Source organism: Ooceraea biroi, unplaced genomic scaffold (assembly GCF_003672135.1).
Source record: "Ooceraea biroi isolate clonal line C1 unplaced genomic scaffold, Obir_v5.4 UnassembledTig19, whole genome shotgun sequence".
Taxonomy (NCBI): Eukaryota; Metazoa; Arthropoda; class Insecta; order Hymenoptera; family Formicidae; genus Ooceraea; species Ooceraea biroi.
Genome location: NW_020825112.1, coordinates 1 through 13,403, shown reverse-complemented (window position 1 = coordinate 13,403; position 13,403 = coordinate 1). Strand labels below are relative to the sequence as shown.

At 58.3% G+C, this 13,403-nt stretch overlaps 1 protein-coding gene across 1 annotated transcript; it reads right to left on the bottom strand.

The window, feature by feature from the left end:
• Positions 1 to 11,225: 11,225 nt before the first annotated feature.
• On the bottom strand, positions 11,226 to 12,170 carry LOC113563491. Its single transcript, XM_026975160.1, has one exon. It carries the CDS (start codon positions 12,168 to 12,170, stop codon positions 11,226 to 11,228), a length of 945 nt encoding a protein of 314 aa, XP_026830961.1.
• Positions 12,171 to 13,403: the final 1,233 nt, after the last annotated feature.

Here is a 13,403-nt window from a genome sequence, read left to right as displayed (position 1 = left end):
GACGCCCCGGGGAGAAGAGGCCTGGTACCTGGCCGGCGACGAGCGGCACGGTCGGGGGGCCTACTACTCCCCCCTTGGCTAGTCTGCGGGGAATATCCACAGCGGGCCGACCGGGGCCCATTCATTCATACACTCATACCGTGACTCGGGTGCCCCCGGGAACGTCAATTCCCGTACCTGCTACACCGTAGCAGGCCCCTGAGGGGAACCTAACCTAACCTTTTTTTTTTTTTTTTTTTTTTTTTTTTTTTTTTTTTCCGGAGGAGGAACCCGTCATGGGCCCCCTCGCTCCCCTTGGGCGGGGTGCGAGGGGAGTGTGAGACTCATACTCACTAAACCTACCTCCGTCTGCCAACCCTGGCTGTATGGGGCGCGAGATCGGCCAAACGGCACTTCGTTCGCGCCCCACGATGCCCGGTATACGCCCCTAGCGCCGGTGCGCTGCCCTTTTCGGGCCCTAATCCCCACCCGCGGAGTGTGGCAGACCACCACTCCGCGGGGACCTCCCCTCGTGTTGAGGGGAGGTTTTAGGGCGACGGCCGACACTCCCAAGTCGGCCCTCGCCCACCCGTCCCGAATACTCCCCGTTGGGGGTCAATGAGTCCTCGGACCCCTCGACGATGACGGCCCGGGCAGATGCCCCGACGACCAGTCACCCGAGTGCCCGGGCAAATGCCCCGCCGACACTCTGCCCCCAACGGGGGTCACGCGCCTGCAGCCCCGACTCCACCCGAGTCGGGGCCCTTCCCCGCGACTCCGGAGGGAGGTCTCCGCGACCTCCCTCCCGAGTCTCCACCCCCCTGCTTCTCGCTCTCCCGCCCCGGACGCGATGAGGGGGCCGCCGGCGCCATTAAGGCGCCCCGCGGCCCCCCCGCCGTCATCCGTGGCCGGGACCCCTCCGGCCGACTCCCGGTCGGCGCTCGCGCTCGGCCTCCTCCTTCCGCAGCATCACCTGCTCGCAGAAGGAGGAGACCGCCCTCCAGTTCCTCTCGCTCCCGACCATCTTCCTCATGACGGTCGGAAGCGAGAGGTCCTCCCCACAATGTCTTAAGGACACGGCGTTCCACTCCCCACGCCGCGCACTCGGCCAGGGTGTGGTCCGCCGTGTCCCTCTCCGCCCCGCAATGGTGGCAGTGCGGTCCGCGCTCCTTCCCGATACGACACAGGAACTCCCCGAAGCATCCGTGTCCGGAGAGAACCTGTGTCGTCCTGTAGGTCAACGTCCCCCATCCTCTGTCCACCCACTCGCAGAGGATGGGCTGGACGGCCCCGGCGACCCTCCGACCCGATTCACCCGGGTCGGCGAGTCGCCGCTGCCACTTCAGCAGCACCGCCCTCCTCCCCTGCTCCCTCAGGGCCCCCTTTGCCCTGGCCGTCAGCACCACACCCCTCTCCCGCAGGTCCCGCCGGCGGAGGTACGCGTTAGCGTGTCCCTCCGCCAGCAGCTCCACGGGGGGGGTGCCCGCCAGGGCCAGCGCCGCTCGGTGAGAGACGGTGCGGTACGCCCTCACGACCCTCCCGGCCAGCCGCCTCTCGGCCGCCCTCACCACCTGGAGGGCCCGCCGGGAGGCCGCGAGGTCCTCCGCCCACACCGGCGCCCCGTACAGGGCGATCGACCGCACCGCTCCCACCAGCAAGCGGCGCACCCGCGTCTCCGGGCCCCCGAGGTTCGGGAGGAGGCGACTCAGCGCGTTGGTCGCCCCCTCCAGCCTCGGCGCCAGCCCGTCGAAGTGTTCCCCGAAGGACCAGGTGCCGTCCAGGGTGAAGCCAAGATACTTCATCTTGGTTCCCACCGGGACGCTGACCCCGCCGACCCGTATCTCGGCCGGAGGCGGCAGACCCCGGCGATGGTCGAAAAAGAACATCGCCTGGGTCTTCTGCGGCGCCACCTCCAGCCCAGCCTCCCTGATGGCGCGGACCACCACCGCCACCGCCAACTCCGCCAGGCCGGACGCCTCCCCCCAGCTCGGACCCTCGGCCATCACGCAGGTGTCGTCGGCGTAACACCTCACGCGACAGCCGGGCGGCAGAAGGACGCGCGTGACCCGCTCGTACGCGAGCCTCCACAGGTGCGGTCCGAGGACCGACCCCTGCGGCACGCCGCGCTCCACCTCGCGGGTCCTGGTGCGCCCGTCCCGGTCGACCCACTCCAGCGACCTGTCCCGGAAGTACTCCAGGATCACCCTCGCGAGGTAGGGAGGGAGGAGCTGCGCGCGCATCTCCTCCACTATCACTCCCCAAGGGAGGGAGTTGAAGGCGTTCACTATGTCTAGCGACACCGCCACCACAACTCCCCCCCTCGAGACAGCGGCCTCCGTGAGGGCCCTCACACTCAACACGGCGTCCACCGTGGAGCGGCCCTCCCGGAAGCCGAACTGTCTCTCCTCCTCACCCGGAGCACCCCCGGGCAGGTGCCGGACGAGACGGCCCGCTATCACCCGCTCGAACAGCTTGCCGATCTCGTCCAGCAAGCATATCGGCCGGAACTTGCGCACCGCCGCCGCGTCTCCTCCGCCGCCTTTCGGGATGAGGACCAACTTCGCCCTCTTCCAAGCCGCGGGGAAGCGTCCCTCCTCCAGGCATCGCTCGAAGAGCGCCCTCACTCTCGGGGCCAGGACCTCCATCGCGAGGGCCCAGACCCGGCTGGGAATCCCGTCCGGCCCCGGGGCCCGTTGGCCCCGCAGCCGGCGCAGGATCCCCGCCCACTCCTCCGGACCGATCCCCGGTATCTCCTGGGGCCGCTCGGAGGTCATCCACTCCGGGGGTCCCGGGCACCCGCCTCCCGCCGGGAAGAGGGTGTCCAGGACCCCGCGCAGCTCCAGGGGATCCATCTCCTCCGTCTCCGGGGGCGTCCATTGCCGCAACTTGCCCATCACGAGCCGGTACGGACGCCCCCAGGGATCGCCCTCCACGGACCGGAGGAGCTCCTCCCAGGCCCTCGCCTTGGCGTCCCTGATCGCCGCCCTCAGGGAGCTCCGTCTCTCCTGGAGCTCCCCGTAGCGCGCGTCCACCTCCGCCGCCGTCCCCCGGCGACGGGCGCGGGAGAAGCGGCGCCAGGCGCGCCCCGATGCGCGCCGCAGCTCCGCCAATCCCGCGCTCCACCAGTAGGTGGGCCGTCGCCGAGGCCGGCCGGCCCGGGGCATCGCAAAGTCGCACGCCTGCGTCACGATGTCCCCGAGCCAGCCGGCCTCCTCCTCCACCGTGCCCTGCGGCCTCTCCGGCCACGTGGACGCGAGCAGGGCGGCGACCAGTCTGTCACCAGACAGCCCCTTGAGCGCCCATCTCCGCGGTCGGGGTCCGCCCGTCCCCCGTTGGCGGGGGGCGGAGCCCGAGGGCGGAGACACCACCATAGACACGTATCTATGGTCTGACAGCGTCTCCACCCCCGACAGCACCCTCCACCCCGACACCCGACGCGCGAGGGCCGGAGATGCCCAGGTCAGATCGACCACGGACTCCCCCGCCCACCGCACGCAGGTGCTGTCCGAGCCCACGTTCAACAAATGCAGGCCCAGACCCGCCGCCCAGTCCGCCAGCACCGCGCCCTTCGCGTCCGGCCGCCGGGAACCCCAGAGCGCGGACTTCGCATTGAAGTCCCCGGCGACCAGCAGCAGGCCGCGGGGGTGCCGAACTATGCACCCCCCCAGCCTGTCCAGGAACCCCTCGTACTCGGCGAGACTCAGGCTCGGGGACACGTAGACCCCGACCACGGTGATGCCTCCCCACTGCGCCGCCACGAACTCCCCCCCGACCTCCAACACTCGGAGGGGAGGGGAGCCCGCGGCGTCGCCGCGCACGATCGCGACGAGGCCCCCCCCGCCGACGGCCCAACTGGGGCTGTCCGCGGGGGGCCCGAAGGGCTCCGCCGCGATCCCCAACGCGTAACCGCGCTCCGCCAGGCTCTGGAGGAAAAGATCCTGAGCCCGGCGGGCGCGGTTAAGGTTGGCCTGGAGGACCTGGCCCGCCATTACTCCACGTCCATGGCGGGCTCCTCCAGGCCCCTCGCACCTTCGTCGTCCTTCTCCTCCGCCTTCTTCTTCCCCATGGAGCGGGTCACCCGTCGGGGCTTCGGCTCCTCCTCCCGCGGAGGAGCCGGCCCTCCCTTGTCCCCATCAGCAGGCGTCGGCTCCAGCGCCGCGCCCGCCGACGGGGCCGCCTGTCTGGGAGCCGGAGAGGCGACCCTTTGCGGGCGAGGAGCGGCCTCCGTCGGCCGCGCCCTTCCCTGGGCCGCCGTCTCCGACCCCCTTTGCACCCCACTTTTCCCTCCCTTGGAGGGCGGAGCACAGGCCGCGCTACCCAGCCTGTGGTCCGCCCTCCTGCCGAGACCCGTGCACAGAGGGCACTTCGGGTCAGCGGCGCATCCGCGCGCCCGATGACCCGCCGCGCCACACCTGTAGCACAGGTCTCGGCGGTCCTCGCGACTGGGGCACGTCGCTTGCACGTGCCCCTTCGCCAGGCACCTATAACACATAAGCGGCCTGGGCTCCAGTACGCTTACTGGTGCCCAGGCCCAGCCTACCCTGATCCTGCCCAGGTCGGCGACCTTTCCGCCGGCCTGCGCAGGAAGCCTGATCCAAGAGGTCCCCAGGCCGTCTGGGGACCTCTGGATCGGCCCTGTCTCGACGTCTCGGGGGTCGCAGCCTCCCGCGGCTGCGACCGCCCGAGACACCGACTCCTCCGTGGCCGCGTCGTCCAGCCGTCGGACGCGCAGCTCCGCCTTTTTGAGGGGTCGGGTGACCCTTACACCCGACCCCTCAAAAACCTTCACCAAGCGAGAGGCCAGCTCGTCCGCCTTGGTGGCGGACTCCGGCCCCGGGATCTCGTAGATGAGGGCCCCCGTAAGGGCCCTCCTTACTCGCGGCGCGGCGATCCCCAGGGCGTCGATGTCCACGCCTTTCTGCGCCTTCTCCACGGCCCCCTTGTAGTCGCCGTCGGCTGCCGTGATGACGACGGCCGCCGTCTTTGGCGACTTAGGGGGCTTCGGCCCCTTCGCGCCGGGTCGACCGCCGGGCAGGGAGGGTTTGCCCGTCGCGGGTTTGCCCCCCCCGCTGGCCCCCCTACCTGGGGCGGGTTTGCCCTGCACGGGTTTGCCCTTACCCGCGGGGGCCAGTGGCTGGGCGGTTGGCCTCGCGGCCCTCCTGCCCACCACCGTCGACCACGGCTGCCCCTCCTCGCCGGCTGGAACTCGGCCAGCCGGGCCGGCCACCGCCGAACTGGGCCGCTGCTCTGCCGGAGGGGGGTTAAGGGCGGGCGGGGATCCGCTCGCCCCACCACCCCCCTTCTTACCTTTCTTCTTCTTCTTCACCGTCCCGCCGTTGCCTGGCTCCTCCGGTCCTGTTTGGGGGGTCGGTTCCGCTCCCTCTCTCGCGCCGCGCCTAACCAGGGGCGCCACCGCCTCCGCGACGATCCGCGAGACCATGGTCCCCATGGAGGCCATAATTCTGGCCTCCATGGCGACCAGGGGGTCCTCCCTTTCGGCGGGAGGACCTCCCCCCTTCTGCGGGGTGGTCTCGGTCCGGAGTCCTGCCTCCGACGTCGACGGGCTCCTCGGCGGAGTCACCAGCCTCCGCCCCCTGACGCGCAGGACGGGGGAGTCAGCCACCCGCTGGCTCTCCCCCCCGTCCCCCGCGGTCGCCCGTCCCATGAGGGAGATGGTGTCCCTCAGTTCGCGCACCTGCGATTTGAGGGACTCCACCTCCCCCCTCAGGGCGGCGTTCTCCGTGCTGAGAGAAGGGGCTCCGGCGCCCCTCCTCTCAGCAGTGACGGTGAGCGCCGCCCTGATGCCCGCCGCGGCCTCCTTCAGGGCCCTGACATACGGGCCCTGAAGGTGGCCCGAGTTCTTGGCGACCTTCACCACGGTTTCGAGGTGCTCCATCACCCGAGCGGTGATGTCGGGTGACGGGCACTCTCGAAAGCGCTCCACCTGGACTTCCCAGGATTCGCGCTCCCTCTTATCGGCTGGCGAGGGAATGGAGGCGAGGACTTCCTTTTCCCGCTCCCACTCCCTCGACAGCCGCTCCTCCTCCCTGGCGGCGCGCTTGGCCTCCGCCAGGCCGACGTACTCCCCGGTGGTAGGGGGCCTCCCGCGCTTGCGCTTCCTCCCCGTCTCGCTCGCCGACGCGTCGGTGTCGACGTCCCCCGGAAGGGACGCCACGTCGCACGTGGTGGAGGCAGCCGAGTCCCGGGAACTATCCCGGCTGACCCGACCGGCCCGACTGCCCGATCGCGCGCTCGATCCACCCCTCCTCGCCGTTTGGCGGGTCCGCGGCCGTCGCGTGCCCCCGCGGCTGCCGTCGGCCGCGGAGGAGGAGGCGACCGCCGGGTCCAAGATGGCCCTCAGCGAAACCCCCTCCTCCACGTCCGACACCACCACCACCTCCCGAGGCGACTCCCACGCCTCCTCGTCCACGCCCTCCGGCGCCTCCGCGCCCGTCTTCCCCCCCGTTTTCCCCAAAGAAAAAGCATTATCCATATTGCATAGTTAATTTCCTCGGGTTCGGCCATCATGGCGTCCCCACCGCAGTGGGGAACCTTCCCCCGGTAAATTTTCCCTAATGAAGTGTGGGACAGCCGAGAGGCGGTTTTCGGGTGGCCAACCCTAGTCCCACCAAAAGCCGAAAGAGGGTGGGGTTACCGGTGAAGCCGGCCCCCGACACAAAATTTTGGGGCTTTACGTCCGGCGACGCCGCGCAGGCCCCGATCCGAACGGGGTCCTACACGGCCCCGGCCCGGACGGCTCCAGTGCACTCACCACCGCCTGACAGCCACGCGGTTACGGGGAGACACTGGCCGAGTGCTCCCCCGCTCCCCCGCCCGGCACCGACGCTTCAACCCCCGCATTGGCTCCGATCCTCCGCCCGCCGCCGACGGCGCCCCACCACAGGGCGCCCCCGCCGGGCCGATCGCCAGGGGCAAGCCCCCGGCGGTCGAACCAGCGGGCTCCCACGTTCCGCATTCGCCCCGCGACGTCGGGCGCACTGCCCGACGCCCCGGGGAGAAGAGGCCTGGTACCTGGCCGGCAACGAGCGGCACGGTCGGGGGGCCTACTACTCCCCCCTTGGCTAGTCTGCGGGGAATATCCACAGCGGGCCGACCGGGGCCCATTCATTCATACACTCATACCGTGACTCGGGTGCCCCCGGGAACGTCAATTCCCGTACCTGCTACACCGTAGCAGGCCCCTGAGGGGAACCTAACCTTTTTTTTTTTTTTTTTTTTTTTTTAGACGATGGAAGCTTTATGACCATCCCTCCGGGTCCGGTGACCCTTCGGGGGTGTCCGGGGACTCACTCTAGGACGCGAGTCGGCCGAAGCCCGATTCCTCGCCAACCAGAGTATACCCCGGTAAACCACCGTCACTAGCCTGCCCAAGGTTCAAGGGCCCCGAGAACGCCGCCGTAGCAACGCCCCCGGAGGGCCCCCCTCCCCTCGGTACGCGTTTCGCTGAGGGCGCACTCATCGCTACCCCCAGCAGCCCCGCGTAGGGCCTTACCCCCCGTGGCAGAGTGAGGCCAGCCATCGCTCCACCACGACCTTCCATTCGAAGGATTTCTGACCCCCAGCTAATTCATCCGGATTAGCCGAAGGTCGTCCCACCCCGAGGAGAGGAAAGCCCACCCCACGAACCCCACCGCGCGCGACCGGCTCCCACCCAATTCCCCCGAAGGAGCGACCCAGGCACGAACATTGTATTCACTCCGGGCCCCCCCATTCCCAGGAACGGACGAAGAAACCGTAAGAATAGTGGAGCAGAATCAGGAACAAGGATAGGTTTGGACTAGGTAGACACAGACAAAGGTAGGTATTGAAAGGTACAGTATGTGTTCTTATTTTTATATACATTATTGTTGTTTATGTCATTAATCTGCTCTTTTTTTTTTTTTCCCAGGTTTCTTCAGGACTGCCAGTGCAACAGATGTATTTTCAATCGATGCATATGGTTTGGTAAGTATTCTATTGTTATTATATGTATTATTATTATTCATTAACTATTATTTTGTTTCAGGTGCAGTTTCCGGGCTATGGTAGGTATCCAGGTAGGTAGACTTTAGACGACGATTACTATCTCCACCATCCTCCGCTCTATCCTCATCAGCCAATTAGCCGGTATCCCTCGCCATTATCTCCCTTCATGCTGTTCTCGTTCTCTCCTCCTTTCCTCTTCCTCCTTCTTCCGTAACACTTCCGTCGCAAAAGTATTTACCGCCTTCCACTTTTCCTCTGTCTTCAGCATCTCCACTATTAGATTATCCAGCGTAATCCGTCCCTCAATTATACTCCTCAGTTCTCTCCTCTCTCTCATCCACGCCGCACAGATTTCCACCGTATGCTGTGCTGTGTCCGCCGGTGATAGGCAGTGGTTACATTTTGCCGTCCTACTCTTTCCAATCTTTTGTCTAAACGCCCCAAAAGATCCATGTCCTGTCATTAATTGCGTCATATAGAAATTCATATTTCCATGCTTTCTCTCTAGCCATTGCTCAAAACACGGCAGTATAGCTTCTCTCACCCGTTGCCCTGGTAAGCTTCCCTCCTGTAATCTCTCTTTCCACTTTCTTACTAGATTCTGCTCCTCCTGCCTTTTGATTGCATTAACCGCCCTTTCCGTTACTACGTTTCCTTCCGCTATAATCGCTTGCTTCCTATTATACACCGCTTTCATTTTATTCGCTGTTAAATCTATCGGGGGCAGACATGCTAGTATTTCCGCCGCCTCATATGATACAGTTCGGTATGCACTAATTACTCTTAACGCCAGTTTCCGCTGTAGCTTGCGGATCGTTACTTTCGCTCGCTTATCCGCTTCGAACTCCTCTGCCCATATCGGTGCCCCGTACAATAATATCGCGTATATCGTGTTCGCATACAGCCTCCTCTTTCTATCGTTCGGTCCTTTCAAATTTCTCATTAGATTTATTAGTTTACAGGCAACCATATTCGCTTTATTCACAACAATATTAAAATGCGCATTATACGACCAAAACGGGTCAATTGTTACCCCTAAATACTTAACCCCAACATTGTTACACTCAATATTCACATTATCGACCTTTATATACACTTTTTTATTCCATCTTTTATATGTACATGGCGGAAAAACAATTGCTTCCGTCTTATGTGCCGCTATCTCCAATCCTAATTGTCTCACTTTCCGAACTACTCCATTTACTGCTAGATTCATTTTAAATTTCGCTTCTTCCAACGTGCGTCCCGCTACCACAAAGAAAGTATCATCCGCATAACATGTTAACAGTGTATCTTCTATCAGCTTCATATTAGTTACCGCTTCATATACCAGGTCCCATAATCTTGGTCCCAGAATAGATCCTTGCGGCACTCCTTGCTCCACTCTATAATTTCGCATGTTTCCTTCCTCGTCAACCCATACCAACCATCTGTCTTCCAGATAGCTGTCGATTAACTCCACTAAATATTTTGGAAAGTTCCTCTTTATCATCATTTCCTTGATCTTCCCCCATGGTATTGAATTAAATGCATTCCTTATATCAATGCTACACGCAATGCAGAAATTTTCATCCTCCGTTTCTTCCTTTATCCTTTTCTTTACCGCCGCAATTGCATCTATCGTCGATCTTCCTTTTACAAATCCAAACTGATTCTTAGACATCGCGGGTCCTTTTTCTTCTATATATTCATCCATCCTCTGTAATATAACTCTTTCCATTAGTTTCCCTATCTCATTTAATAGGCATAATGGTCGGTAGGATGAAGGTTCTCCATCGGGTTTTCCTTCTTTCTTTATTAACACTAGGCGCGCTATTTTCCATTTTTCCGGTATCTTACGTTCTCGCAGGCATATATTAATCATATTTAGCAATAATTCAGGTGCCAGTCTAGCTATCGCTCCTATCGTTATATTTCCAACACCATCCGGTCCCGGGGCCGGGTGCCCTTTCTTCATCATCTTCTTAACAATCACATTCAATTCCTCTTCATCCATCATTCTTGTTTCCTCCTCCTCATCCCTCTCCACATCTTCCTGTCCATAAACATCATTCTGATTGACAACACACGGTGATAAGTTAAATAAATTAGCATTCATATCACGTGGAAATAAAACTTTTAAAATTCTATCTACACTTTGTACATCGAGCGATTCACAGGCATTCTTCCCCCCTCTCAATTTGTTCAGAACTACTAAATACGGCTTCCCCCACGGGTCCTTATCCAGTGTATCCAGTAGTTCATCCCATGCCTTCCTCTTCGCCATTTCTATCTCCTTTCGCAGCTTACACCTTTCCTCTCTATATCCCTTCACTGCCTCCTCATACACTTCCACCCCCACTCTTTCCTTCTTCCTCTTTATCCTCAAAAACTTTCTTCTCGCTTTAATACATTTTGTCTTTTGCAGGTCTACCGCTGGATTCCACCAATAGACGGATCGTCGCTGGCTCCTGACTGCTCTCTTCATCGACTCATCATTCACCCGGGTAAGTATAGTCTCCGTAATTATGCTTCCTTCTTCCACGTTTCTAAGCTCACCTTTTTTGCTCCAGGTTTGTCGCAGGATGCTCTCTTCCATCTGGTTAATATCCAACATCTTATACTGCCATCTAGGTAAGTACTTATTTCTATTCTTATCTATCTTTTTACTTCTATCATCCTTTCCTTTGTCTATCTCAAACATAATTATTTTATGATCCGACAGTGTCTCTATCTCCTCTTCCACTCTCCATCCCGTTACTCTTCTAATTACATTTGCCGTACACCATGTAAGGTCAATTATAGATTCACCCCTTTCACGTTCGAATGTTGGTAACCTTCCCTCGTTCATAATATGTAGATTTAGACTAGCGGCCCATTCCTCCACCAGATATCCCTTTGCATTTGTAAACTTTGCCCCCCATAACGTTGATTGCGCATTAAAATCCCCCATAATTAAAAACATTCGGTTTCTATATACATTTACACTATTATATATATTGTCTAATACTTCTTCATATTGTGCGACGCTAAAATTTGGGCTAATATACACGCTTATTATTAAAATCGTTTGCCATTCAACTATCACATAACATTCACGTTTCTCAATTAATTTAACATTTACTTTATCCGTATTTACAAATATCGCTGCTCGCTCATCAATATCTGAGTAACAACTCTTCCTGTTTACATTATATGGTTCAGATATAATAGCAATATCCACTTTAAACTTTATCATCGTATCCATTAATAATTCTTGCGCCGCTCTACAATGATTGAGGTTAATTTGTAGTACTATCATAATCACCATCTATATTTCCTATCCTCCGCATAGGCTCCTCTACTACTATTCTTCTACTCCTTTTATTCTGTAAACATATCTCGCTACCTACCCTATGATTCGCATTATATCCACTCTTTTCACATATCGGGCAGTGAGGTTTGTTTGCACAATCCACAGCCTTATGTCCTATAATCCCACATTTAAAGCACATACCTGTCCTATCAGTTGTATTCGTACATCGATCCCTCACATGTCCAGTCTCCATACACCGAAAACAACGTATTGGTCGCGCTTGTAATAACTCTATTCTCGCGCTCGTCCAGCCAATTCTTATTTTCCCCCTTTTTGCGGCCTCCATTGCCACCGTTAGCGGGCAGAGCGCCCATATTATCGCTGTTCCCATCCTTGTCCTTGAGATCCTCCCCGTTCTAATGTCCTTGCTATCACCCTTTCCCACTTTAGCTATCTCTTGTCGTACCTCCTCTTCCGTTGTATCATCGTCCAGTCCTACGATCCTAATTTCCGCTTTCTTAACCGGCCGCCTAACTTGTGCTTCTGTTTCCGCAAATATCCCTCGTAGTTTCTTTGCCAACTCGTCTGCTTTTCTTTTGCTGTCTTCTCCCGCTATTTCTATTAGCGTCGCCCCCGTTAACGTCCTTCTCGTTCGTGTTTCCTCTATTCCAAGCTCCTCCAGGGATACTCCTGTCTTAGCCCTTTTGAGGATATCCGCCCCCGTGATTCCCCCTTTGACTCCTGCAATCCAGACCGCTTCCGTCTTTGGTGGCCTCCTTCTCGTTGTCCCCCGTCTCTCCTCCTTACTCGGTGTCCAGCTGCCTCGTGTCTCTATCTTCTCCGTACTCTTCATTCTCCTGTTCCTCCTATTTCTGCTTTCCACCACTGTCCACTCTTGTGGGTCACGCAGCGGTGGGAAGTGCTCCTCCATTCCCCCATCCGTCGATTCTCCTTCCGTTGTAGTACCTGGATTACCCAGGAATCTCACATTTTCCCTCCTTCTTCTTTGTGTGGGCAGAGTCTCTCCCATGCATTCACTTCATCCTCTCTTCCCATTCTTAATTCCTGTCTTTGTGCTTCCAGTCTCGCTATCTGCTCCATAATCTCTCTCTCTTTCCCTTTCCTCGTATCCTCTATTCTTATCGGTTTCTGTATCTTCACCACGTTCCTTATTATAGGTTTTGCTTTCTCATTCCTTCCAATCACTGGAGGTGGCATCCTTAGTGCATCCATCCTTTCCTCATCCTTCGCTTTTTCCTTTTCCGGTTCCCCTATTTCCTTTCTTGGGACCCAATTCCTTTTAACTTTTAATTCCTTATCCATCTTTCCATTTTCTTCTACTAATTTCGTGTTGACTTCCTTTATTCTCTCCATCTTCTTTTCTAACGCTTTATTTCTCTGTTCCAAATTCAGTATTTCGGTTCGGAGTTCTCCCATCTCCATCTCTCTATTCACATCCGTGTCATGGCACCTCCTTGCACTTCTACACATTTCTTGGTAAGTAATTTGCTCCCGTCTCTCAGTTTACATAATAGCCGCTTCATTTTCCCACTTACTGGCTCCATTTAAGTGCTTTGACTTGATACGCAATTTCCTCTACGTCATCAATCCACTCCATCATCTGCGATCCTATGCTGACCGCCGTTCTCCATATAGAGTTTTTTCCTTTTGTCTTTTTGTGTCAGTCGTTGCCACTGACGATGTGTCCGATCCCTCGTCCTCCATGCTTCTATCTTTCCTCTTTTTCCCTCTTTCCTCCTCATAGTCCATTGTCTCGTCATCTAATATTGTAATCATATCACCCTCGTATCCTTTACCTGCCTTATCTTTATCATCGCTTATCATCTTATACGTTTCGGTTGGTATATTATCCACAGTCATATCCTTATTCTTGCCAGTCGTATAATCGTCCCGAGAAGAGCCCTCCTCCTCTCCTGCTCTCCCCTTAACGATCTTCGCAGTCGCTGTTACTTCCATAGACCCCGCGGCGCAATCTATGGTCTGCCCGTCGCTGGTTGTCGATCGGGAGGGAGCCAGGCAGCTTCCACCCCCCCGGACCGTTCCTCATCCTTCCGAATTGACGAAGTCGTTTGCCTTTTTGGTTTACTGTCCATCATATTCAGAAAGATATGAGGGTTTTTGTCGTAGAAGGGACGCTCTGGCC

Excerpts from the sequence above, each read along its gene's own strand:
- LOC113563491 (XM_026975160.1), bottom strand. The coding sequence starts at position 12,170 with ATGGAGGAGCACTTCCCACCGCTGCGTGACCCACAAGAGTGGACAGTG.